The sequence below is a fragment of the Enoplosus armatus genome, chromosome 18, assembly GCF_043641665.1.
Source record: "Enoplosus armatus isolate fEnoArm2 chromosome 18, fEnoArm2.hap1, whole genome shotgun sequence".
NCBI classification, from domain to species: domain Eukaryota; kingdom Metazoa; phylum Chordata; class Actinopteri; order Centrarchiformes; family Enoplosidae; genus Enoplosus; species Enoplosus armatus.
Window position 1 is genome coordinate 11741699 of NC_092197.1, and position 24852 is coordinate 11766550.

At 40.6% G+C, this 24852-nt stretch overlaps 1 protein-coding gene across 1 annotated transcript in view; it reads right to left on the reverse strand.

Moving 5' to 3' along the window:
• Nucleotides 1–5546: 5546 nt before the first annotated feature.
• Nucleotides 5547–24852, reverse strand: part of nnt (nicotinamide nucleotide transhydrogenase) — a 29684-nt gene continuing 10378 nt past the window's right edge. Inside the window, exons 10-22 of the mRNA XM_070924664.1 lie at nucleotides 24203–24356; nucleotides 22907–23068; nucleotides 19820–19930; nucleotides 17197–17342; nucleotides 16744–16939; nucleotides 15863–16096; nucleotides 14521–14681; nucleotides 13056–13235; nucleotides 12566–12725; nucleotides 9612–9693; nucleotides 8058–8176; nucleotides 7003–7118; nucleotides 5547–6319 (exon numbers count right to left, since the gene is read on the reverse strand). Coding sequence (XP_070780765.1) covers nucleotides 6170–6319; nucleotides 7003–7118; nucleotides 8058–8176; nucleotides 9612–9693; nucleotides 12566–12725; nucleotides 13056–13235; nucleotides 14521–14681; nucleotides 15863–16096; nucleotides 16744–16939; nucleotides 17197–17342; nucleotides 19820–19930; nucleotides 22907–23068; nucleotides 24203–24356 — 1971 coding nt within the window. The 3' untranslated portion in view covers nucleotides 5547–6169. The remainder of the gene's footprint in view (nucleotides 6320–7002; nucleotides 7119–8057; nucleotides 8177–9611; nucleotides 9694–12565; nucleotides 12726–13055; nucleotides 13236–14520; nucleotides 14682–15862; nucleotides 16097–16743; nucleotides 16940–17196; nucleotides 17343–19819; nucleotides 19931–22906; nucleotides 23069–24202; nucleotides 24357–24852) is intronic.

The window sequence follows — 24852 nt, forward strand, 5'->3', positions numbered from 1 at the left end:
CGATCAAACACACTGCAGAGAATCAAGCCCGTCTGTGTAGCATTGATTTAAAATGTGTTCCTTGAACCAACAGTGCTGGAAACAGAGTGGTTGCTATAGTGGTGAGTGAGGGAGAAGACGAGATGTTGCTGTAGCATTCAAACACTATTTGCACAGAGTTTCAGGGGATTTAAGAGTAAATTCTGTCAGCCAACTCATGAGAAACACATTTTTTGTGAATGTGAATTCAGAATATGTACAGAGTTGATATTTGGTGTCTAGGCTATGACCTCATCACTACCCACACGTTGCAGAGATAATGGAGAGTGACAACAGTAAACTACTCCCAGCAAAACACAGCACCTCCAGACAAATCCAAGAAATATACTGTCCAGTGAATTGAGATGGAAACATTTTAAATCAAACAATCCACCTGTCACCCACCAGCATCAGGCTAAGACAAATCAGCTCTCCAGCAAATAATTGGCCAATCTGAAAACCTCCTTTTGAAATGTTATGTAACATTAGCATGTAAACAACAGATTATCAACAGTGCACTGACACTATGCACTTCAAGGGGATTGTGTACAGTTGGGTGTAGCAGTAGTGTAAACCACATAATATGCAGAATAGTACAGCAAGCTAACAGATAAACACATTTCATGATTATGTGACTTTTTATCTACATCCCTAAATCCATATCATCCTTATTATACTCTCCAATACACTGAGCCAATAAGAAACCGTCCAAAACAACAACAATAATCTCTAAATTAGGCTAAAACCAATTAAACCCATAACATTTATAATACTCAAACATGATGAAGATGCATGAAATCAACTGCTTCAAAGTATCACATATCAAACAAAATTGTTAAACCACTACAAATGAAATTAATCCACAATATCAGCATTAGCAGCAAGCCGAAGACAAGTATACAGAGCAAACACAAGCTGTATGTTAGCACAATTTACAAGCAGCAGTAACTTGGCTACTTAGCTGGCTGAAGTGAAGCAGGTCCAAAGCCAGCAAAGGCGTACTTGAAGTGATGTTTGAGGCCCACACCTGCCACCATACAATATTACTTCATTGTGGTAAACATGATTTCTCCACAAAGCCGTCATAAAGCGATATAAATGGACTTGGCAGACTCCCGGGCTAGCTTCTTTATCAAATGCAACACGAAACACCTGCAGAGTAATTAGCTAACTTAATGCTAAATTTAGCAGCACCGACAGAGTGAAGCAGTGGGCGGAGAAATGCATCAGGGTGTGGTGTGTTTGATGTATATTTATTGTAGGCTTCCTTTTAGTAAAATAACAGAGGGTTTTTATGTTTGTTTGTTTGTTTTGTCCTTTGGTAGAACATCACATTACTGCCTTGGCTAGGAGGGAAAACCCTAAACTGAGAATGATGTTTGAGAAACATAATTAACAAAATTAGAAGCACTGTGTTGCGTGATAGGCTACAATTGATCTTATATTAAAAGATGTAGGCTGTCATACTCACATATTGTCTGTATTTTATGTGCTGGAAGTATATTTACTCAAGTATTGTACTTAAGTGTAATTTTGAGGTACCTGAAGTATTTCCGTTTATGGTAACATAATAAAATAATATTACACTGGGTTACCAATTGCCCCAGGGCTTCCATTGTGTGTCAAGTGGTTTGTGATACTTTTATCAATTAGTCTACGCCACTTAATCCAAAATGAAATGGGCCTTAAGGCAGATTCTGGGTTATTATTACCTGTCTTGTCTTCCAGGGGCCCTGTGTTGAAATGGACATGGTACATTTCTAACTAGGGAGTCAAACAAGGGGTCTGTAGGAGCCCATGGCTAATTTTAGCCCCAGGCCCCAACCCACCAAGTTCTTTTACTTTTGATACTTTGCTACATTGCTGATTACTCCTCTGTAAATTTTGAATGCAGGACTTATTTTTATGTTGTGCTATTTCTACTTTTTAAGTACAATAATCTGAATACTTCATCCACAACTGCATATTTCCTTCTCACACACGCACATGCATGCTCACTGACCTTATCAAACATGAAATCCACATAGTAAAAAATCAAATTGATTCAAAAGCATTCCCTCACCAAAACACACCCTCATCATATAATAATTAAATACCCTCCACATCAAATCGCATGCAAGGCAAGGCAAAACAAACTCTCTTTCTTCCACGGAGGACAGACTATCCCTGCAGGGAGGGAGAATGGAGGCTCATTGTGGCTGGAACATGCTGGCTATCCATCATGCTCTGGGTAAATACTGGCAGTGTGACAATACACCAGCTTAAGCTGAGGAGGCTGTCACCTCATCGCTTATCAGACCCGTGGATCTTCATGCTGTCTCTCCCACTCTTTGACACACACACACACACACACACACACACACAACCTTTGTCAGGACCCAAGACCCTCCAGATGCATATTTAATTAGAAGTAAATATCTGCAAGAAGTAAATTGGATGAAGACAGATGAAGAAATGACTTCTACTCACATTCAAGAAAGTAACAATTCTGATAGATGATGCTCACAAAGTAAATGAGAGTAATTTTTCAACCCATTTTTTTTTATCACTATCGCTGCATCTCGCCTCTTGCTGTGGGAGTGACAGTTCTCTTCAGATCTCCTCCAGCCTGAGAGCAGATAACTGCCTGTCTGAGTGCTACTTGTTACAGGATGAAGCCACCCTCATCGTGTACACATGCAATCCCCATCCTCATAAATCTATCTACGGTCTAATCTGCTCCATCTCTACAAGGCACCACTCCCCTCCTAAGTACCTCCAGGTCACTCTGCGCTGATGAATAGCAATCAAGTGCCGCTTGTAGGTGAAAATGTCACACAAACTGATATTAACATTTCAGTCATGCGATCCCATTCTGTTGCAGGGGGACACTTTGAGGTTAGAGAGGTGGCTTTCCTAACCAGCGTGTGCATCTTCTCCCCACTATCCCACATCAAGGCAGAGCTATCGAGTTCATCTCATACCTTCATCTTTAGATTAGAAGCGCTGTTTCAACGGCTTATTCGTGACCAACTATAAGTAAAAGTTTTAGTATCATTTTTGAAAGAAAATGTGTTAACACTGTTATCTTGAAGCTGCATTTAATTTCCATTTCAGTGATATAACAATTTGGAAAAACAACCTGGTTCTCTACAGAAGTTCCTACAGATAAGTTTTACCTGAAACATTTACAGTATTTGGCCTTTTATCATGCAGTTTCTTTTTCTTTTCTGAAAGTTTCTGAAAGACAAAACTGCAGTTTTGGCATCTTTTAAGCCCAGTCAGTTGCCTCCTTGTGCTCTGAAAACGCACCTATTAAAGTTCTGATACAGCTAAACTTCTTTTGCAGGTGTTTACATTATTTGGCTTTCCCCCTGTAAAGCAGCACGGCACAAATTAAGTATGTGTGCAAGTGTGGATACAACTCCTTCCCCTCACGATCCTTCATCCAGGTAATTGCTGCAAATATTTGAGTTTTCAACCCCGCCGTACAAAATTGGTCAGGTAACATTACCATCAAAGCTGTGGTAGACCTCAGTGAAAACCTCGCAGATCAACTTGTTTATTATTAGGGAATTCAATTGCACCTTTAAGAGTGTGTCAGGGAAGGAATGACACCCGCAGGCAACATCTAGTGTAAATACAAGTTTATTAGGGATGAAAATGTTCCATGATAAACAAGAGGGGAAAACATTCACAGTACATTTCATCATTTCAACTCCCTACATGGAGCACTGAAACATAGTACAACTTCAAAACCCCATTGTTGCTCTGGACTAATAGCCTCTTTACAAAAATACACTCCTTAAGAAGAAGAAAAGAGAAGGAAATCGGGGGGCATGTTGGCCATGGTAAAATTATTTAGACTTTTTCCATCTCCTTATTTTGATCAATACCTATACAGTACAAAAAATGGCAATAAGCTACAAATATTAAGCAGACATCTCAATCTAAATCGTCCCTAAAGACTGCATTTGTTTGTGTAAATTGACATGTAAGAACAATAACCCCTCATGAGCACTGATGACGTCTGTAGCTCTACACTTGCATAACATACAGTAAACTAGCCAGCAGCAAACTGAGGTCGGATGGTTAAAAAAAAAAAGAAAAACATAATGTGAAAACAAAACAGAAGGCAAATGGTCAGGTTTAGGATATATGAGGTTGACTTAAGGTGTGTGAATGGAAAATGACTGGTCTGTGGTAGATTCAGTCAAAGACAATTGGTCAGATGACGGTCCTATGGAAAGTTATTGGTCATTTTACGGAGAGGTAGGATAGTTGTCGTGGTCAATGTATCCGGTCCCAGGATGAAACTACAATAACTTACTTCTTACAGTACTAACTTAGTTATTATTAAGTACTTGTATAGATTTAAAAAGTGACGACGACTATTGTTCTTCAAACGTTTTTCCAAGAAAATTTACTAATTCATCTACAGTATCATGACCTTAACAATTCAGAGAAAGGGAAAGAATAACAAGATGGCAGCAATCCAACCTTAGCAAAAAATTTGATGGACTAAGTTTCTGTTTTTAGTTCGGTTGGCTCAGCTGTGTGAAGACAGGTGTAGAGTGGGAGCTACTGTCATTATGTCAGTGATCGTTCAAGAATTACTTAAGTGGTTATACAACCAGTCAGTCTAGAAAAAGGGGGAAGGGTTGGCACAAGTTTATGTTTATGGCAAATGTTGGGCTTTAACAAAAGAAAAAGGGAAAATAGGACAATTTAAATTTAGAAATGCACACTTAAAAATGTTGAACAATTCATGTATTCTGAAATGTAGCAACAAATGAAATGAATTAACTGCATTGTTGCTTTACAAAACAGGCAGGTTAACATCTGGCCCTATTTTACAAACAGCGATCCTTCATTTCCCTCTAGAGCAATAATGAGGACACACATATTGGAGTGGATGAGCCACATTCACTTAAAAAACAACAAAAAAAACCCTTCTTTACCGAAAAGGCCAAAGGCTAGTATCACATGTACTGTAATATCAGAACCACACAGGATGATGGGACACACCTGGTTCAAAAACATCATAAAATCCATTCAGCTATCAGAGTGTTTGTTTGTAGGAGTAGGACAGTCTTTACTAGGATTACAGGACAGCTGTGGTCTCAATTAAAACACATCCATTTGGTTTATTGCCTTAAATGCTTGATAGACGAGTTTGAATGGATTCTTAACGTTTTTTGGATCCATGTGTGATTGCTGCACTAGAGGCAAGTGGAGGTCACAAGACACACTTAAGTGAAAAGAAAAAAAGCAAATAGCATGACTAGGATTTCAATAACTGGCTATGGCTTTTAAAACGGGATCAGACAGACATTTTATAGGGTTTATAATAATTATTAGACCGAATACAAAAATCTCTCAATACAGTATAAAACTTGAACTGAAAGAACTTTACAAAAATGTTGCACTATTCTGCTTTTTTTCTTTTTACTTGTACAGAAAAAGAAGGTGTGACACAAGTGTTTGAGCAAATAGATCTATCAATGGGAACATCAAATTACCTTAGAATAATAAAAGCAAACTCTGGAGAAAAATGGGGAGAAAACAGTCTTTACAGCGTGGAAAAAACATTAGTGCTCAAGTCTCTCATACCTCTTTCTCTGGCGGTTCACCTTTATATCTCTGCTTTTCTTCCTTTTTAATTCCAATTCATCTTAAATTTCAATCCAACTATTGACTATTTCCTAAAACGTCTTAACAGTGAAATTTTACATATCTAACAGCTTATTGCATCTACATTTCTGATTGTTTTACATTAATATAGGTGTCTAACACGAAAACGACACTGTCAGTTGCTCCACAGACGCGTGTGGTTGACGTACTCTTCCTTTAATATCTAGAAATAAAAGATGTGTCAAGTTCATTAACACAGGGGGAACAAACCTACAGTATCTGCATTGCTGTGCACCTACTGCAAACAAATGTTGCCATTTCTTTCATTTATAGATGATAGGAAGGGTGGGCCAAAGACCTTTTATCTTAGTGATCATCTTAGCTCAATCGGCTGAGTCACAATCGGACAATGAGGGAGGATCTTAATGCTGAGATATTTTTGGAGAAACTTTGACTCCTTGTCTTCTACCTTCCTCGCTCCATGTGTGATCTTAGTGGGGTTCCCACTAGGAGTCCCACACTGGTCCCAGAGCCCCCTTTACTCGCTTGCGGACTCGCGGACCTTGGCTTGCAGGGCATCACAAGTCTTCTTGGCGTCACCTAGCAACATTGCAGTGTTGGGCTTGTAGAAGATGGGGTTGTCAACAGCTGCGTATCCCACGCCCAGCGAACGCTTCATCACAATCACCTAGAGTAGGAGGAGACACTCATTAGCAACTATCCCAACCTTTCTTCAGTAAATCCAGAAATGTAATGCTGATAAAGATGTATTTTACTTGACAGTAATTTATGTTTGTGTGTGTTCTCATGTGACTCATGCATGCATCGTTGGGCACTGATTGATGACTATTTAAGAAGAATTTGTGTGCTTTTGTTTGTAAACCTACATTTTTGTGTCTTTGCGCACCTGTATGTGCGTCTCTGTGGGCATCTGTCTTGAGTGTGTGTGGTTAGGTAGAATGTCCTCTCTGATTTCCCTGGGGGAAAGTGTGTGGAAACTAGTGGGAGCGCTATATAAATCCCAGATCTCTGAGCGGTGCCAGTGGGATGCTCTGAATGTCGTCATTCCATAGCGAGACAGTCACCACTAATGGGATCAGGATGGGACTGCACCTGGAACTGTAACAATCTGTGTCTGTGTATGCGAGCCTGAGCGCATGTGTGTGTGTGTGTGTTTGAATGCGAGTATGTATTTCTTTAAGTTTGTGTGTGTGTGTTCAAGCGGAGGCCCCTCTACGGGTGCGGACTGCACGTTGCACATGTTATGGCGATAAAAAGCAGTCCAGTTGTTGTAAAATCTTCCATTCCTCTTAATCTTTTTGGGCTTCAGCACCACCTCATTATCACACATGCATGTACCAGATGTCTCACCTGCTTCGACTTCCAGACCTCCAGCACAGGCATACCAGCAATGATAGAGTTGGGATCTTCCTGGGCGGCTGAGTTGACGGTGTCATTGGCACCGATCACAAGGGTCAGGTCCGTCTCTGATTGGACACACAACAAATTAAAATCAGAAAACATACTGCATCTCAATCCTTTTACTGGATTTGTTTGTTTCAGCCTTTGAAACACCACTAAAAGGTCTGTAGCCACGCTAACGTCTGCAGCTCAATGCTACCTCCATCTGCAAGTGCAACATTTATCTTTGGCTTTCCTGTATTTTTTAAACAACATATCCTTTTCCCCTAATCCAATCTTTTAGCTTATCAACTCAGGTTATCAGGTGTAACTTTTGGGAGTTGATGCCACTTTATTAACTTCATCTTCAAAGACAATTACAGTGCGTAATGGTTTAGTGACGATTGTCACAGGTCATTTTTTCCCCACACGTGTCATGCCCTAAAATAACAGTGCCAACAATCATTTGAGTACTTCAACACGTGCCAAATCAAATTGATCTCATTATGTGTATCCTGTTTGTGAGGACTGGCGACATGGCTTAGAAGTTGTGGCTCATTTAGTCGGGAGATTGTGCGTGACGCATTTGGAGATGATGGGATCAATTTTGTGGGAGAAGTTTACAAAAATAGGTTTTTGAGAAAAATGTGGGTGGAAAGTCCAATATATATCCAATACAACATTATGCAACAGATTTTACAATTTTGTCAAGAAATTTCAGGGAAATGAATCACGTTTCTGCAACAAGTGGATTCCATGTTACAGGCAGAAACAGAAGAATAGTTGTTTTTGTGTTCCTGTCTAGCCCCTGAATGAGCCAGTGAGCAAGATTTCAAACTTTATGCTAAGCTAACTGTCTCCTGCTTCATGTTTAGTGGACAAACAAGAGCGGTATCCATCTTCTTGTCTTATTTCCTACAACTATTCCTTTAAGTTTAACTGCCTTCGTTGGAAACTCTTTACTAGGTCACAATAATTCTGGAGTATGTAAAAGTATGTAAAAGGCAGAAAGGACTGGATCTTACCAGGGAAGTCTTCATTAATCTCTTCCATCTCCAGGACAATATCATATGGGACACCAGCTTCAGCCAACAGCACATTGAGCTGACCAGGCATGCGGCCAGCCACAGGGTGAATACCAAACCTGCGGGAACAAAATTTTATAAGACTTTAATACAGTCCTTCCCTCCTCTATAGACTTGGTTATATACCATTAATTATAACTTTCTTAAATCAGAGAGAAAGACATGAAAAAATATCAATGAATGACATGAACGTTGGGCAGACAAAGAGACAATAAGATTTTCGACAAGTGGAATTGAGAGGCGTTTGTGATTATAGTCACACACACACACACACACACACACACACACACACACACACACACACACACACACACACACACACACACACACACACACACACACACAATATATTATTTGTTGAGTGTGTGCGGGTGTGTGACTGGGTGTACGTAGCTCTCAAACTCAATTAGTCGTGTCATGTAATCAGGGTAGGAAATTAGCACCAACCACTGAATACTGGTGGCTGGCTCTCTCTCCCTCTCTCTCTCCCTCTCTCTCTCTCTCTCTCTCTCTCCCTCTCTCTCTCTCTCTCTCTCTCTCCCTCTCTCTCTCTCTCCCTCTCTCTCTCCCTCTCCCTCTCCCTCTCTTCACCGCTCCAGCCACTTCGTCATGTGACCAACCACTGTTTGGAGATTTATTTTCTATTTGTTCAGCGAGTTTAGGCGGATACGGAGTGCAGACGGCCTGTCGGTTCTGGGATCTATTAGCGACTGTGGCTGCCGATCGAAAAAGTCAGTTTCTGTAATTCCATACAGTCTGCATGCATTGGAGGACAGTGGGGAGACGCAGAAGCTTTGGTCGGGTGTTTGTGTTTCCAAACGTATGTCCAAGAAGGAGGATTAAAACGGCATGAGGTTCATTAAGACTGAGGAAGAAGTGTAGAGGGATGACACAGGCAGATATGATGACGACAAGTGACGAATCAAGAGAATGCATTAGAATAAGAGAAAATATGAGAGAAAGAGAGTCGGGTGAAGGGTTTTTCTGACCACCCACTTTCCTCTAATCAAGCACAAATGCTCTAAGTAGCAGCAGCTGCAACAGCCAGGATCAAACGACTGAGGCAGGACAATTACACAAGCTTCCGCTCTACCTTGTCCTTCCTCTCGTCTCTTTCGCATTTCCCTTTTCTCATTCTTTCCTCGCACACAGGTCTCTTCCTATCTGTCCTGTCCCATCTTCTTGTCATCAAGCCCAAAACCTCAACTCTTCTTTTCTGTCCTTCCTGATAGTTTACATCTTGCATTGGGTAAAATTGTTTTACTTTATTTCCTTCCCTCCTTAATCTACATGTACATCCATCTATACTTTCCTTCTGTATCTATCTACATCTATACATACCATCTATATCTATCCATCTGCATCAACTACAGTTGACTGTTTATGAACACGTCTTGTGCTACTTTTTTCAGGCACATGAGTTACTGTAGTTTCTTTCCATTAGTTCAGTAATCTACATTTAATGTAAATGAGTTAGTTTCATCGCCCCTTTACCTGACTTTCTTGCCAGCTTCTTTAAGCATCTTCACCAGCTCAGCGATGGGGTACTGGGCCTTCGCAGCACAGAGTCCGTAACCTGAAAGAGATTTTAAAACAACAAGGTAAGAATGAGCTGATATTAAAGCCTAGTGCAGACTCTAGACTCTACGAGAGCCTTTAACCTTTATTGTAGCCAAAAACAAGATGTGTTTGAAGTTGGGGCACCTTAGAAGGAGGACTGAGGCAGCAGACAAAGACACAAAGTGACTTCTCGTGTTTTTCCTGCCATTATTCACTAAATTCATTGGTCACTCAGCCTGAAATAATCTTCTAGTACGGCTCTTCTAAGATCAGTTGCTCGGTTTGTGCATGTTACATTAACATGACAACAGTCTAGGACAAAAAAGTCTTACAGGAAGACTTATTAGTCTGCACTAGAGCTGCAACAATAGGTCCTTTAATCGGTTTGTCGATCAACAAAAAAATTATCACCAACTTTTTTTTGATGATCGAAAATCGAAAAAAATGCAGAATATTGGCAGTTTCTCAAAAGTGAAGATCCCTGCACTGTGACTTCACTCCCTGGCCGCCCCCCTACTGCAACTTTAATATGGTTTAATGATGATGCTGCTGTTGCTGCACTGGAGCAAGATAGCACATTTGTGTGAGTCTGAGCAAAATTTAAACATTAAACACACAGCCCAGTCGACATCAAAAGAATTCGATTATAAGTGATCTGTTTCCTTGATGTTGGCTCTCTGCAGAGGTCTGTTCTGGGTGTGTTTAAGCAGTGTTTAACTAATCAGGATTCAGCATCATTAGGGCTAAAGGTGAGCAATTTTAGAGTGGGTCTGTCAACTGGTTCTATAGGGCTCATCAGTTTTACACAGGAAGTTACAGATGATGGATTGAATGATAGAGAAGACAAAAAAAATGAATAATTTAATTTAATCATGTATTTATAATTATATACAGTATTTCAAATCATGTTATTTGCCTTTTAGTGGAAAGCTGGCACTGAATTCTATACACAGTGCATGTTTTTTTCCTCCAAGCCGCAGACCTCTTTCTTGTTTAATAATGCCGGTGTGCGGTACTTGATTTTTATCACACAGCCACACAAACACACGTCAAACGGTCCAGTGGTGTTTACTAGCCTTGTCACAACAACCAGTCAGAAACTGTCTTGTTACGACACACCAATCAAACTGACAAGGTTTCAAACTCAGCATAGAGAAAGAAAAAAAATAAAAAAAGTTTACGAGAAACATGGTTGACTGTCTGCAGTCCAGCTCAAGAATTTAATGTTTCTTCGCTTTTTTCCCCTTCTCCATCACGATTCTTACAGTCCTTGTGTGTCCAATATTCTCTCTGGAGTTTCTCCTGTGAGAAAAACAAGTGGACCCAGACCATGCGGAGATGGGTCAGACGAAGGCAGGAAAACACTTATGTTTATCAGGCAGAGTCTTAACCGTTTCCACAGATGTCAATCAGGCAAAGTGACTGTGACGGCTCCAATTAGGGAGAATGGTCAAAATGGAAACACTGGGACTGAACACTGAGAGCCGGCGCTGGGAAACGACACTAGTCTGACTACTGACTGCTATGGTAGAGAGAAGAATTACGTGTGATTTTATTGATGTCTGTACAACAGCATATAAACTTTGCACTGACATTTCATACAAACGTTGCAACTACAGAGAGGAATATCTCTATGAATCTGTAAAACTACTGCACCCTGTTCAAATCCCAACAAAGTGTAAATGTTTGAGACCCAGTGTGTGACCTTCATGTCCTGGTTTAAGGATTTGTGATGCCCTCACTGACCTTCACTAACTAACTGACTGGTGTCTCACTCAGTTCATAAAATAAGTTTCTATTATGATTTGTTTCTCGTTATTCTGATCCTCATATTTCACTGGTTTATGTTTTTCTATAATCCTTCAAAGAAATTTCTGGCATTTTATTATTTGTCCCGTCTTGGTGTGATATTGTTTGCAGACCATTTTGCGAAAAAGAACAAAACAAAACAAAGAAAAACACAATTTTTCATTTCCGCTCCTTCATTTCTCCCACTCCTTCTAACTCAAAATCTTCTTTGGCCTGTTTTTCGGCTTTTGTGTTAGTCTCACATAAGTGAAAGAAAGAAGATGGTTTAATCGACACTTGATTCACTTCTTTTTCACCATGTGACCACTTTAAGTTTGCAATTCTTGTAAATTGCAGAGGTTTCCTCTGAAGAGTTAGTTTTTGCATATAGGCACTCAGCACTTTGACTGGAATCACCAATTTGCAGGCTGGGTGCCTTTAGTCTGTGTTTACATGTACCCACGTGAGTAAAAACAACTCTTTGGAACTGTGACTAGTTCCCAACAGTCTGGAGAGAGGACTGAAATGTCACTGGGCCACACAATGATGGTTTCAGGACAGCAGCTCCAAGGACGGTTGTAATAGTCCAAGCGGGAGGTTCAGACACATATTTATAGTCAAATATTGAAAACATGTGAAATGAAGAAAAAGCATGTCGCTGGAACAAAGGTTGGACCCCTCACTCTAACCCCGAAAAGGGAACTAGAAGCCAATTGGAACGTAGTATTTGAATTGTCAACAAAAACCCAGCATACCCTCATTCCATCTAATTTTCCCTTGACCTTGCATATATATACGCTGCACTGTAGAATGTCTATTTACCAGGGACTGACGACCACACAGAAACCTGAGAGTGTGTGCATGTGTTTGTGTGTGTGTGTGTGTGTGTGTGTGTGTGGCCACTCTACCATGACTTGTCAATTAGCCTAGCAAAATGGTGATGTAACATGGGTCAAGAAAAGGTTAAATAAACAGAACACACACTTTGCTAATGCTAAAAAAAAAAGAAAAAAAAAGACTGGCAAAGTCAAAGTACCATGTTTTTCCACTCACATACAAGACCTCTGAAGTGTGTAAAGTGGTGTGTGTGTGGGTCTTACCTGGAGTGATGATTATGCTCTGGGCGTCTTTAATCATGTCGACAGTCTGATCCACGTTGACCTCAGTGTGTGTCCCTGTGATCTCCATGGGCTTTCCTCCAGCGGTGGAAGACGTGCCGTAGCCTCCCAAGATCACATTAGCTAGTGAACGATTCATGGCCTGAGAGGGGACAAAGATATTTTGTTTTTTATGATTACATTACCTTTTGCTTTCACTTCACTGTGACTGTGTACAGCAAAATACAGCAATCGGAGGAAATTTGAAAGAGATATTTCCGCAAAAAACACACATTTGTGACCTGAGACTGTATTCAGAACAGGGACTTCACTATGGTAAAGTTAGAGTCCCTCCTGGTGGACAGGAGAGGAACAACCACATGAAACAGTGCTAACCTACAAAAGCGCATCAAATGCTTCACTTTCAAACAGTGTTGCTGAGACTCAAGGCAGCAGCAGTATTTTCTTTAAAATGAGACTGTGCTCCACTCACCACACACATAATGTATGACAGAATGGCTCCAGACGATCCAATGAGAGCACCGACGATGGTCAGCAGGTTGTTATTGAGCAAGAAGCCCTCGGCACACAGGGCCCAGCCTGAGTAACTGTTCAGTACGGTGATAACCACCGGCATGTCAGCGCCTCCGATAGCTGCTGTCAAGGTAACACCCTGAAGGATAGAAGAAGAAAACGGAACATCCACTGATGTAATCAGGTAAGTCGTTAAATACAGTGAACGCCACAGCAGATGTGAGGGCCAGCTATAAAGAAGAAGTGATCCATAAAGACAATATATAAAGTTATAAAGTATTCTCTCTCCATAAGAACTGAAACTAGCTAGCCTGATGATGCCTGATCGTTGAACCTCACTAGCATGCCTTAAAAAACAAAACAATAATCTCACTTCCACTGAAGGGAAAACAGTCTTTAAAGCTATACTTCCATTTTTCACAATCAAATCCACTTGTTCTCTGTCCCTCTATCATCTCTACAGTTTTTGTTTAACAAGGGCCAACTGTAGTTATCAAAGCAGCAGCAGGAGCACATCATTGATTGTTCTTGTTTTTAATGGCAAGGTTATTTTTAGGAACTGTGCAAGTTAAGGAACACACGCACAGTGGATGATATATTATGCTGTACTCTAGAGACTGATTAGAGATTAGACACAGCTATTTTAAACTAATTCATTTATAACTGAAACTGAAATTATATCCATCTAACTTCTCCAGAGATGCACTCATCATTTCTTCTGGGACCGAGTCCACTTGCTGAATTTCCCGGCAACACATGTAAATATGCAAAACAAGCAAAAAATGTCACTGTGTATATACTTTGCCTGGATTCACCTGATTATAATCTATTTCTAAAAGCTGCATAAATATATACAGTGCATGTACATATTGTTACATCATCCTTTTCAACAGCCCTTGAAAGGTAGAAGCTTCATAAAAATGTTTTTCTGCAGATGCCAATTACAATTACTACTGTAGAAATATTACAAAATGCAGAACTAAAATTCCTTCAACAACTAAGCAATGAATGAGCTGACTCTACAGGTCAAGCTCATGGTCATGCTGTTGACCATGGACATCTTTGTCTCAGACAAAGTTAAGCATGACTTAACAATGGTGGAGACCAATATAATCTAATACAAGCAGGATCCTGGCAGTTTTACTGTTTGCCACCATGGCTGCCAGACTATTAACAGCTCTCTGCTCAACTCTGACTGAATATCTGGGCAGCTACTGTTACCTGTGCAACAGTACATCCATTTTGCCGTCTCTTTTCTCACATGTTACATCCTAGCTTGTCTCACAACATATTTTTTTCTGACTCTTTGCATTTTCCCATTCCTGGTGTTTACTGAAGTCACATACACACACATATACACATACACAGACACATACACAGACACACACACACACACACACACACACACACACACCATACCATACCATAACAGCGGAGAGAGCAGAGACAGATCCGAGACAGGTGAGGCCTGTGGTGTAACTGGGATCCAGCATGTAAGGGATCATCCCACCAACACTGGCTGCCATGAGACTGGCGTTCAGAGCATGACGAGCAGGGAGCATCAGGGGAGCGCTGTTCAGGACACCTGGAGAGGAGAGGGACGGAGAGACAGGATGACAGGGGGACAAGGGGATGGACTTAAAAACACCACTAATAACTGCAAATAAACACATTCATTAACCATTCAGCTGGGAACCTGTCATAGAAAAACTCATATAGCTTATATATGTAGCATTCATAATTAGATTTATCCTTCAGCAGCCATCACTTGAGACTTGCCATTAACTGAATGGTCATGTTCATGCATAATTTGCCCTTATGAAACACTTGCAGCCTACATGGAAATTAGAGTTGGGCTGCCCAGGACTGGTGCCAGCACATGAACCTGATGAACTCTTTTTTTCCCCCCCTTTTCCCTTCACAGCAGGCAGCAGTGGGTACGAAGCATCAGACCTTCTCTTGTTGATAACTACAGTACGGCCAAACTGACATTTCATGTCTGCAGCAATCTTTAAAAATATATTAATCCTGTTTTGAAGGAAGTTCATTCATCAATAAAGACAATATGTTCCTTTTATTACAATGGAGATGTACAGCTCACCTAACTGGTGGTTATAGACTGGTCAAAGAATCAAAAGATTCTACCAAACTGATGTTTACAAGTGCTTAGGTAATGAAATAACTGATAATAACTAATAAATGAAATACTATTGTTTCTAAAATCATAACCAAGGATGTGTCACACTCAGCAAAAATGCCTCTGTTTCCAAAAACACAACTATAACACAGAGATTTAGGAAAAGTTTGGTAACTGATAACACCAAGTATAGACCTAGAGCCAGGGGTCAATTAGCTTAGCTTAGCATAAAGACTGAAAGTAAGGGGAAACAGCAAGCCTAGCTCAATCCAAAAATCTGCTTACCAACACCTCTAAAGCTCACTAATTAACACTTTGTACCTTATTTGTTTAATCCGTACACAGAACAAAATGAAAAAGCCAGGCTAGCTGTCCCTCTGCGTACAGTTTTTATGCTAAGCTAAGCTAATTGACTCCCAGCAGTAGCTCTGTACTTAATGCACAGACATAAGAGTGGTATCGACCTAAACTGATTTCCCAAAATGTCAAATTATTTCTTTAAAGAGAACAGGGTCAATCTAATCCCCATCAAACAGCTAATGCAATGTCTGTCTATACATCAGCATACTGGAGGTGGAAATGTTTGCTTTCTGGGGAATATTAAGTACATGCGACTGTGCTTGTCTCACCTTGCAGTTTGCCATATGCCACCAAAGAGCCACTGAAGGTGATTCCACCTATGTAGGTGCCAAGGTACGCGACTATCTTGGTGAGGTTGGCTGCAGGGTCTGTGGCGAAGTGGGGGTACTCGATCATGTATTCGGCCACACAGGTTAACACGGCAGCGAGCCCCACCAAGCTGTGGAAGGCAGCCACCAGCTGGGGCAAGTCAGTGATCTGGATCTTCTTAGCAATGGTCAGACCTAAAGAAAGAGAAAGAGAGAGAGAGAGAGAGATCACAAATAAAAAAAGTGCAGAGGCCCTGAAAGACCCACACACAAATAACATGCAAATCACAAGCACGTGCACACACGCTCAAGAGGACTGCTGGGAAGTGGGTCTGTCTGAGGAGCCAGGTGTTGCTGATGAGGCCTGTTCAGGGAAATTCCATGTTTGTGAGTGGGTCTAGATTTTGTGTGTGTGGGTGTATGTGTCCTGCAGGAAGCCTTGCAATGTTGCTGTATCTGGAAAAGAGCATTACTGTCTGTGTGGATGGTTTAGTCTGGGTTTCAGCCTTGTTACTGGAACAATTAGCATTTAAAATGGTCAAACTGTCCTGAGTGAGCGAGAGAAAGTGAGTAATGCATAATGCTGACCATTTCGACAGACCTCCTGAGTCTGGAGGGGAGTTAGTCATGTTGCGTTTGATGAAAACATCACAGACATCATGTCTCTGTGCTCTGCACACCTGCTGCTTAATCTGGCCAAGCTTGGAATACATGCACACACACAAACGATGCAAAACCCACGTACATTCATTTACATCTGCCGCAACACAATTCTGCAAGTGTTATAGTTTGCCTGCAAGTCTGCCTTTTCCTTCTTTTGACATAAATACACAAAGACTCACCCGCAGTGCCACCTACAGCCATGGCTGCACTCATCTGTGCCAGGAGCTCAGGACTCGGTTTGAGGGCTCCCAGAGTGGCAACGATACCCCCCATGACCCCCATCATGCCCAAAGCGTTACCCAGACGGGCTGTGGTCTGGTTGGAAAGGCCAGCCAGGGCACCGACACAGCACAGACCTGAGCCCAAGTACATCATCTGGTGAGAGAATGGAAAAAAAGAGGGGTTATAGACAAAGATTGAAGGACCACAGGATAAGACATATGGCCAAATGATTTACTTGGAAAGTCCTGTACAACATCTGGGCAAGCAAAGAATACATTTGGAGGATGATTAGCTAACTTTTATATATTCATCAGCTTTTTTTGCACCAATTCTGAGGGATTAAGAAAGTTTTGGTAGGTAACCACAAGTATAATCTTGAACATGGACACGACATAAACATCCTCTCACACCTGTTCAATGTTATATCCAGACTGGAGAGCAGCAGCGTAGCCTCCGACAAAGACGCCACCAGGAAGCAGATAAAGGTAGTTATACTCTGGAGGATCAGTGGGACGCTTGAACATGTCCAGCATCTTCTTAGTCACCAGGAAACCACCTGAGAGACAGAGAAAATGAATACACCTTTACTCACAGTGGCACAAAATCAGGTTTAAAACCTGCTTTACAGAACAAAAGGAGAAGTAATATACAAAAAAAAACGTAATGATAAAAAAAGTGCACGATGGCAAAAAAGTGAGTAAGAGTTGTTGAGGCAGAGATGTAAAGGCATGGAACCTGAAGTACATGAAAAATACCTATTTTTAGACAACAGGTGTTTTAAAGCCAATGGCTAAAAACGGTTGCCAAGCCCAATAACCAATGTTGGAAATTTAATGAGTCTACTTCATGTCAGTGTAAATATTTCAAATAGAAAACCTCAAAAGTGTCAAACCGGGACCAGACGGTGTCTCACTGCTTTACAGGAGGAGATCACATTACCGTGTGTATGTCTACCTATTTTCCCTGTGGCATGATCGTAGCCACGTGCACACACACACATGCACCCATACATACAAGGGTGAATCAGAGGCTAGCACCTGTTTCTTTCCAGTTCATGTCATTTTAGTCGTAGACTGTCCTATTTAAAACATGTTATAATAATCTGACTACTATTATTGCAGACCAATCTGAGTCAATATATTAATATGGAGTGGACTGTTCATGTATTTAAAACAACGCAAAGCCAGTATCCACTAATTTCTTCTGGTACCAAGAATGGGTCTGCTGACACTATGTTTAGAAAGTTTGCAAGAATAGAAGCAAATCAGCAACACCGGCCTACAACAAGACAAAGACTCTACAGCCACGCTAGCAGCTCTGTGAGGCTGTACTGTACACAGCAGCACTTTGAGCTAAATGCTAACATCAGCATGCTAACATGCTCCCACTGACAATGCAAAGCAGCATGCAATTTAAAGTAAATAAGAAAAAGGTCTTTGTGGATATTTTAGAAACACTTCTTTTGTCGGAAACCTCTGAGTGGGTGTGCGTCAATGCATTTGTTTAATCGAGTACACAAACATGCACCGCTAACTTGCAAACCAACGACAGACAGATTGTTAAACTATGTTGGTGCTGGCAGTGCACCAGTGGATGCTTGGTAGGTAGCAGTTTAAAAGTCAGAAATTAAATTATTTGACTGGTTATAGGCTAAGAAGTTCTCAGTCTACGAAGATAAAAAACTAATGATTTTTTATGCACAGATAGGGGGTGCAATCATGAAACCCCAAAATACTAAATATATCTGTCCCCCTTTAAGGTTAGATTCTCAAAGGAGAGCACAGCACATGTGATTTACAGAGCAGATATGTGTGCTGGAGCAGATTAAACCATGCAATTCATTTCAGCTGGACTTTAAGATACAAGCTAGAAACAGATCACATCCACTGTAACATACTATACAGGCCAATCAGTGAATGAATTTGAACTGTCTTGAGGTCTGTTTCTAGTATGGATTTAATTTTCTTTTAAGCCACATATAATCAGAGTTACTGATAAGATTTAGCTCAGTGACTGAAATGAGTGGCCTGGTGGAACAATGAGAAAATATATGGTAGCACACATTGACATTCAGATTGTGGGAAACTGAACATATTTAGATATTGAACAGACCCAGGTGTTTTCCATGCATTCCCACATCTTACGACTGTGGATACACGGGGGGAACAAGAAGCTACGGCCAGGGACCTGTTCCTCAAAAACACACAAGCCGAAATATTTCAGGGTTGTTTTTTTAAAAAAAATCTTTTTATTGAAGCTAAATTTCACTATTGTGTTTCGTCCCTTTCCATGGAATGTTTTTTTCTGTTCCCAAGGGGTTTACGGGTAATGTGGTAAACCGCTTGGAAATGTTCATGTGAACCGAACCCATGGAGAACATCAAAAATGAAATTAAACAACGGGTAAGAAACTAGGTATGTCTATGAAGGCTGTGGTATTTTAGCATGCTTTCGTTAAGGGTAAAGTTAAGGGAAATCTAAAAGACTAAATAGGTGGTTTGAGCAGTGATGCCAGAGGGCCCAGGATTTGAGGCAGGATTCACAGCCTTGCCTTGAACTTAAAACCCTGTGGTGTCCTGCATCTCCTACACATAAAACTCAAAGAAGCTTTGGTGCATTTTAACAAACAGGCTCCACTACGTGAGTTAACTATTCAAAGTCTCTCCTGGTGTCTCGCTGTGATCTAATAGAAGAAATTGAAACAAATTCATGGCTCAGCCCTGGAGGAACACACCGTTTCCCATGACTATTAGAGAGTGATGAGTATTATAATGACTCCAGGAACACTTTGTCATTATAATGGGAATTATTAAGGGTAATAGCAGGAATGAATGTGTGTGGTCCAAGCCAGAGCCACCGACTTGGTCTGGGCAGGTGGGTAGAAAGGGCAGCTGCAAAACTTGGTTTGGAAAGCATGTTTTTGTACAATCAATATAAAACAGTTCAATCTTCAGCCTAAGTTGATATTTTATTGGCTCAAGGTTGCTGTGACTGGCAGGGATCACTGTGAGGTGTCTATGTGTAGGTGACTCACCAGCAATGTTGACCGAGGAGATGAAGGCAGCCAGCAGAGCCAGTGTCTGAGCAGTAGTTGTTGGGGTGTAGCCACCTCCCATCAGGGACAGACCACCCACAGCAGTCAGACCTGCAGAACAAGGATATTTTAGTATTCACCCTCCACTTTCATAACTCATTATACAGGACATTAAAAACTTTTGTGGAGATGTTTCAAAAACAACACAGAATGTCAACAAAACATTAATTCAGACATTTTATAGTTGCCTTCTTCAACTCAGAATACTCTTGTTTGCTTCCCAGATTGGAAAAAGACAGAAAAAGGAAGATTTAGAGATTAAAAAAAAGCAAAGGAGAGAGAAAGAGAGGGAGTGTGTGTTTACCAAATGAGGCTCAGGAAACCGTGATAACATCAGCCATGTAATGACTTACAGGCAGTAGGATGCAACACACAGCACCCTGGGAGTCTGCATTCACACGGAATTGTGTTTGTGTACAATTTAGGTCGATTAGCAGGTAGACAGAGAGAGAGAGAGAGAGAGAGACAGAGACAGAGACTGTGTGTGCGCTTGAAGATTTAATTCTCAAATGAGGCAAATGTGAAGTTTGACCTTCTCTCACTAGTCTGACAAAGTCTGACAAAGTCAGCTTTATAATCATGAGTGTATATCTGCTTCTAAAAAAAAAAAAAAGCACATTTCAAAACACTGTCAAACTAAATAAATACAAGCTAATTTAAACTTTCCACTGTTACAAAAGAGACGGCTACAGAAGGAAACATGCAACGTTATTGTGTATAACGTTGTGCAGAGTAGTAAATGGCCTCATAAAACACAGTATTATGTGCTTGTGCATCTTCATGTTATTTTTGTATTGTGGGTCTGTGTGCGGTCGATGCCCTCTGATCACTGAATACGGTGCTTGCTTAAGTAATAAATATCAAGCCTTTTAGTGTACATTTATATCCATACCTATTCTTTCTTTTAGCCTCTGCTTGCTAAATAATGTTGTTTAAATTTACTGAAAAGGTTTGGCTCCAAATGTGTTTTGACTGAAAAAAATATACAAATTACTGGAGATGTCCCAATCAAAGTTGTTTTGGCCCAGATCCAGATCTGAATCCTTGTATTTTGGGGGTGTCTCTAACACAGTGTCCGATCCAATACTTATATTCACCTAAATGTTGATTAAATATGTATCTGACACACTGAAATAAGCTACTTATCATTTACTTGAAAAAGGTACAGTTACACAATTTAGGTGGAGATCAAAGGCAACTAACAGGTTAGCCAGAAAGAAAGTCAATAGGCATCAGTGGACACACACCAACTGTGACACACACCAACACACAGGGTGGGCCAACGTCCTGTAGGTGTGTCTCTGTGACAAACATCAGCTACCAGGGCTACAGGCAGAGTGTGATAGTGAATCAGGGCTCTCAGGTAGATTAAAGCATTTCTATCAGACAGATATAAAGCCACTGGATATGAGACCAGATATGACCCACCACTCAGAGTCACTACTGGTTGTAACACTATAATGTCCCCATGAAGAACCCTAAATTCCAATATGATTCCCTAATGTCTGTGAGTGATTGTGTGTGCCAGTGTGTGCGTCTTTACGATGCCTGGCACAACAACAGGATTCTGTTGGTCTCACTGTTTCCATAACCGCAGTCAGTCAGTGACAGAAAAAAAGAAAGGTAATAAAGGCCACGCAAAATATGAAGGGAAAATGCCTGGACAGGGAGGTAAGGGAGAGAAAAGGAGGAGGACAGATGGAAGGGAGACAACATGGAGAGAAGAAAGGAAACCTTTCAAAAACCTTCAAAGAAACTTTAACACGTATTTATTTCTTTGATTTGTGGTCTCAGTGATGATCTTGTAAACTTGTGCCTTTTAGACATAGACCCAGAGGAACAAGTAAGATGGTGTGAAAATAGGGTATAGGTGTAAGTTATAAAGTTTTAAAAGGAATTTAAAACTGTCCATCTTAGTTGTTACGCTGCTGGGCTCCGCCACCGAGCTCTAATGTCCGGCTGTGTGCACGAGTAAACGAGCAAAGGACTTCCCTGACCCTCAAAGATCACCGACGGTGTGTTACTTCCTACCCCACTGTGGGTCTTAAGAGTGATCAAAGCCATGAGAACACACACATGCACTTACCTCTCTAACCTCTTAACCCCTCTCTGTTAAGCGGCCGCCGACAACAACGACGCCATCTTTAAAGTTTTTATTTGAACTCTGACTGCAGAGACCTGCTGCACCGACATGTGACATGTTTGATCATCTAGCTGGGTCTCTATTTTATGATTTGTTTCACTTATGTTATTTTTATTTTCTACTAGTGTAATGTATGTTAGAATGCAATGGTGTTTTTTTTGTTTTTTTTACCATATTTGTTCTGCATGTTTCATGATGTTTTTTTGTTTAGGTGGGATAAAGACAATTTCATAAAGTTGCATTCTCCCCTTTTAAGTCCAGCTTACTGAATTTAATACTCAGGTGTCAGAGAGAGAGACTGCTTTCAACTGGTACGGACAATTTCTGAGATTATATGTATAGATATATATATAGATTTTGTGTGTAAGCTTAAACTGAAACAAATTTTAAACTTCAAGAATATGACCTTGAGTTAGGGCTGCCGATAAACTGAATTTATAGAGCTGTGAATTTAAATTTACTCTCATCACAATCTGCAATTAATAAATAGTCCAAATCTACCCAAATTCCAGTCCGAAGTCCAAGTCAGAAACTTGAACTGGTCATATTGTAATTAAATCACATGAATATTTAAAAATTGAGCAAGCACGAGAAAGACAATTCCAAAACAGAGCTGACGCATTAAAAATAAAAATAAAAATATGAATCATTATATTTATTGTCATGAAGATTAAAGTGACACTAGATTTTAGATCATGTTATTCAGCCCTCTCTGGTGTCTGATGCTAGAAGTAATGCTGTATTTAACTGCATTACACTGAAAGGTGTTTGTCAAATCTTGCCCACAACCCTCTTACTCAGAATGATGCATTCATGTGCAATTGTTAAGAAAAATGACTCCACTAATTGGAAGACCAATAAAAGACACACTAAGCACAACTAACCTGAGATAGCGTTGGTGACAGACATGAGTGGAGAGTGCAGAGCTGGAGTGACTCCCCACACTGTGTGGTATCCCACGATGCCAGCCAGACCAAAGGTGGTGACGATCTGAGTGAAGGCGGCATTAGGAGCCGAAAGGCCCAGACCCAGCAGGGTGGCAGCACCTGGCACAGAGAGAGAGAGACAAAGTTAAAGAAATAAAAAGAGAGATACAAGAGACAGCTTTTACAGTATATCTGGGTACCAGAAATTGCTTAAATAAAGTATATTTAGAACCAGAAATTGCTATTTTAGTACAGTGGTCCCCATAACACAAAAGTAACTTCTATTTGCAACGCCTTTGTCCCAGGTTAAACATATCCATGAATTGAGAGCATTTTAGCCACAGAGAAGATATAAAACGATCCAATATTTCACTGACTAGAGAAAAGTCAGATAAAAAAAAAAAAAAACTTGTGAAATTTTGTGGAGCAGAAATAAAAAATGGTTTCTTTCCTATCCTGTTATCATCTTTCAACCCCTCTGGGGTGACAGCAGCAGTTTGAATAGTATAAATGAGTTTGGATATAGTAGATTTCCCCCACTCTAAGCACATTTGGTTGACTGGAAGATGTGGTAGGCACTGACCACCCATGTTGTACTTATTTCCTGTTACTTCAACACACAGGTATAGTTATCCATCAAAGAGCAATTTGTCTTGTTACATTTGCGAGCGTGGTGGCATGTAACAAATGTTAATTTCCAAACTAACTGATGTTGCTAAAGAAGCTATCTATGTCCATGACAGTCAATCTAAAATTATTAAAATGACTATGCTACACGGCACGCTAATAAGCATTCAGCCAGCACGAAGCAAGGTCTCTTGAGCAGCTAACATCAGCAGCTGTGTAGCAGTGCTAAGTAGGAAACTACTCAAGCACCTAAACAATGTGTGAACCACATTAACTGCATGTGGCGCACTTACACAGAGCGCTGTGTGGCACCATGGGAACCACTCACTACAGCACTACTTCAAACACACACTCAGCGTGACAGCGTTTTTACAATGCACACTTCCTGACACTAACAGGGTGTCTCTGTGCGTGTCACTTCTCGCCTCCTGTGCACATTCCAGCAGCAACCTAAAAAGCTGATTATTAACCTACCCTTCACCTTATGGCAGACCTCGACCTCCCTCAAGACCCAGAATGAAGCTTGTAAATGAGCAAATCTCTCAGATATGGCATCTGTCTGATTTCTTCACTTAACCAGAAAATCTAAATTTAATGGCACATTCAGTTTCAACCACAATAGCTAACCTCCAGTGTACACGCCAGCAGTGGTAAGTGTAGCCCTGAAGGGGGAGATTTGTGAAGCCTTCTCCTTCTCCAGTTCCTGGACGGACTTGGGTTTAGGAGGAGCTGCAGTGGGCACGTTGTTAGGCTGAGGAGCAGGGAACAGGTTCTTTCCATTCTGGAGGTGGCAGAGAACGGTATGATGTGAAAAGGAGAAAAGAACAAACAGAGAGTTTAGTCAGTTTTTCCAAACCATCATCAGAAATGGTTGCAAAAAGTGGAGGAAATGAGGGTTATTTGTCAGTTATATCAACAATATCAAATGGCATTTATTAAGAGCTGATTTGAGCTCTGCTTTTCTTCTTTGATCTCGTTACCTGATGGTGCACAATGACCTCTGTTGCATTTGTAAATCTGTGAAACATTAGACCACGCTGTCAAGATCAAAGTACGCAAACTAATGATCAGTAGGTACAGTAAGTAATATCTGCATCTCAGCATCATTTATAAGACGTGAGACCATTATTGTGATCAGATATGGGTCGAAAAATGTCTGAAATCTATTTAAGTCCAAAAACTGAACACAGCTCGACTGAAACCGATTACAGCAAAAATAATCTCCAAATTCTAATAATGATTAATGTCTTAGGACTGATAAAAAAAAAAGATATGGG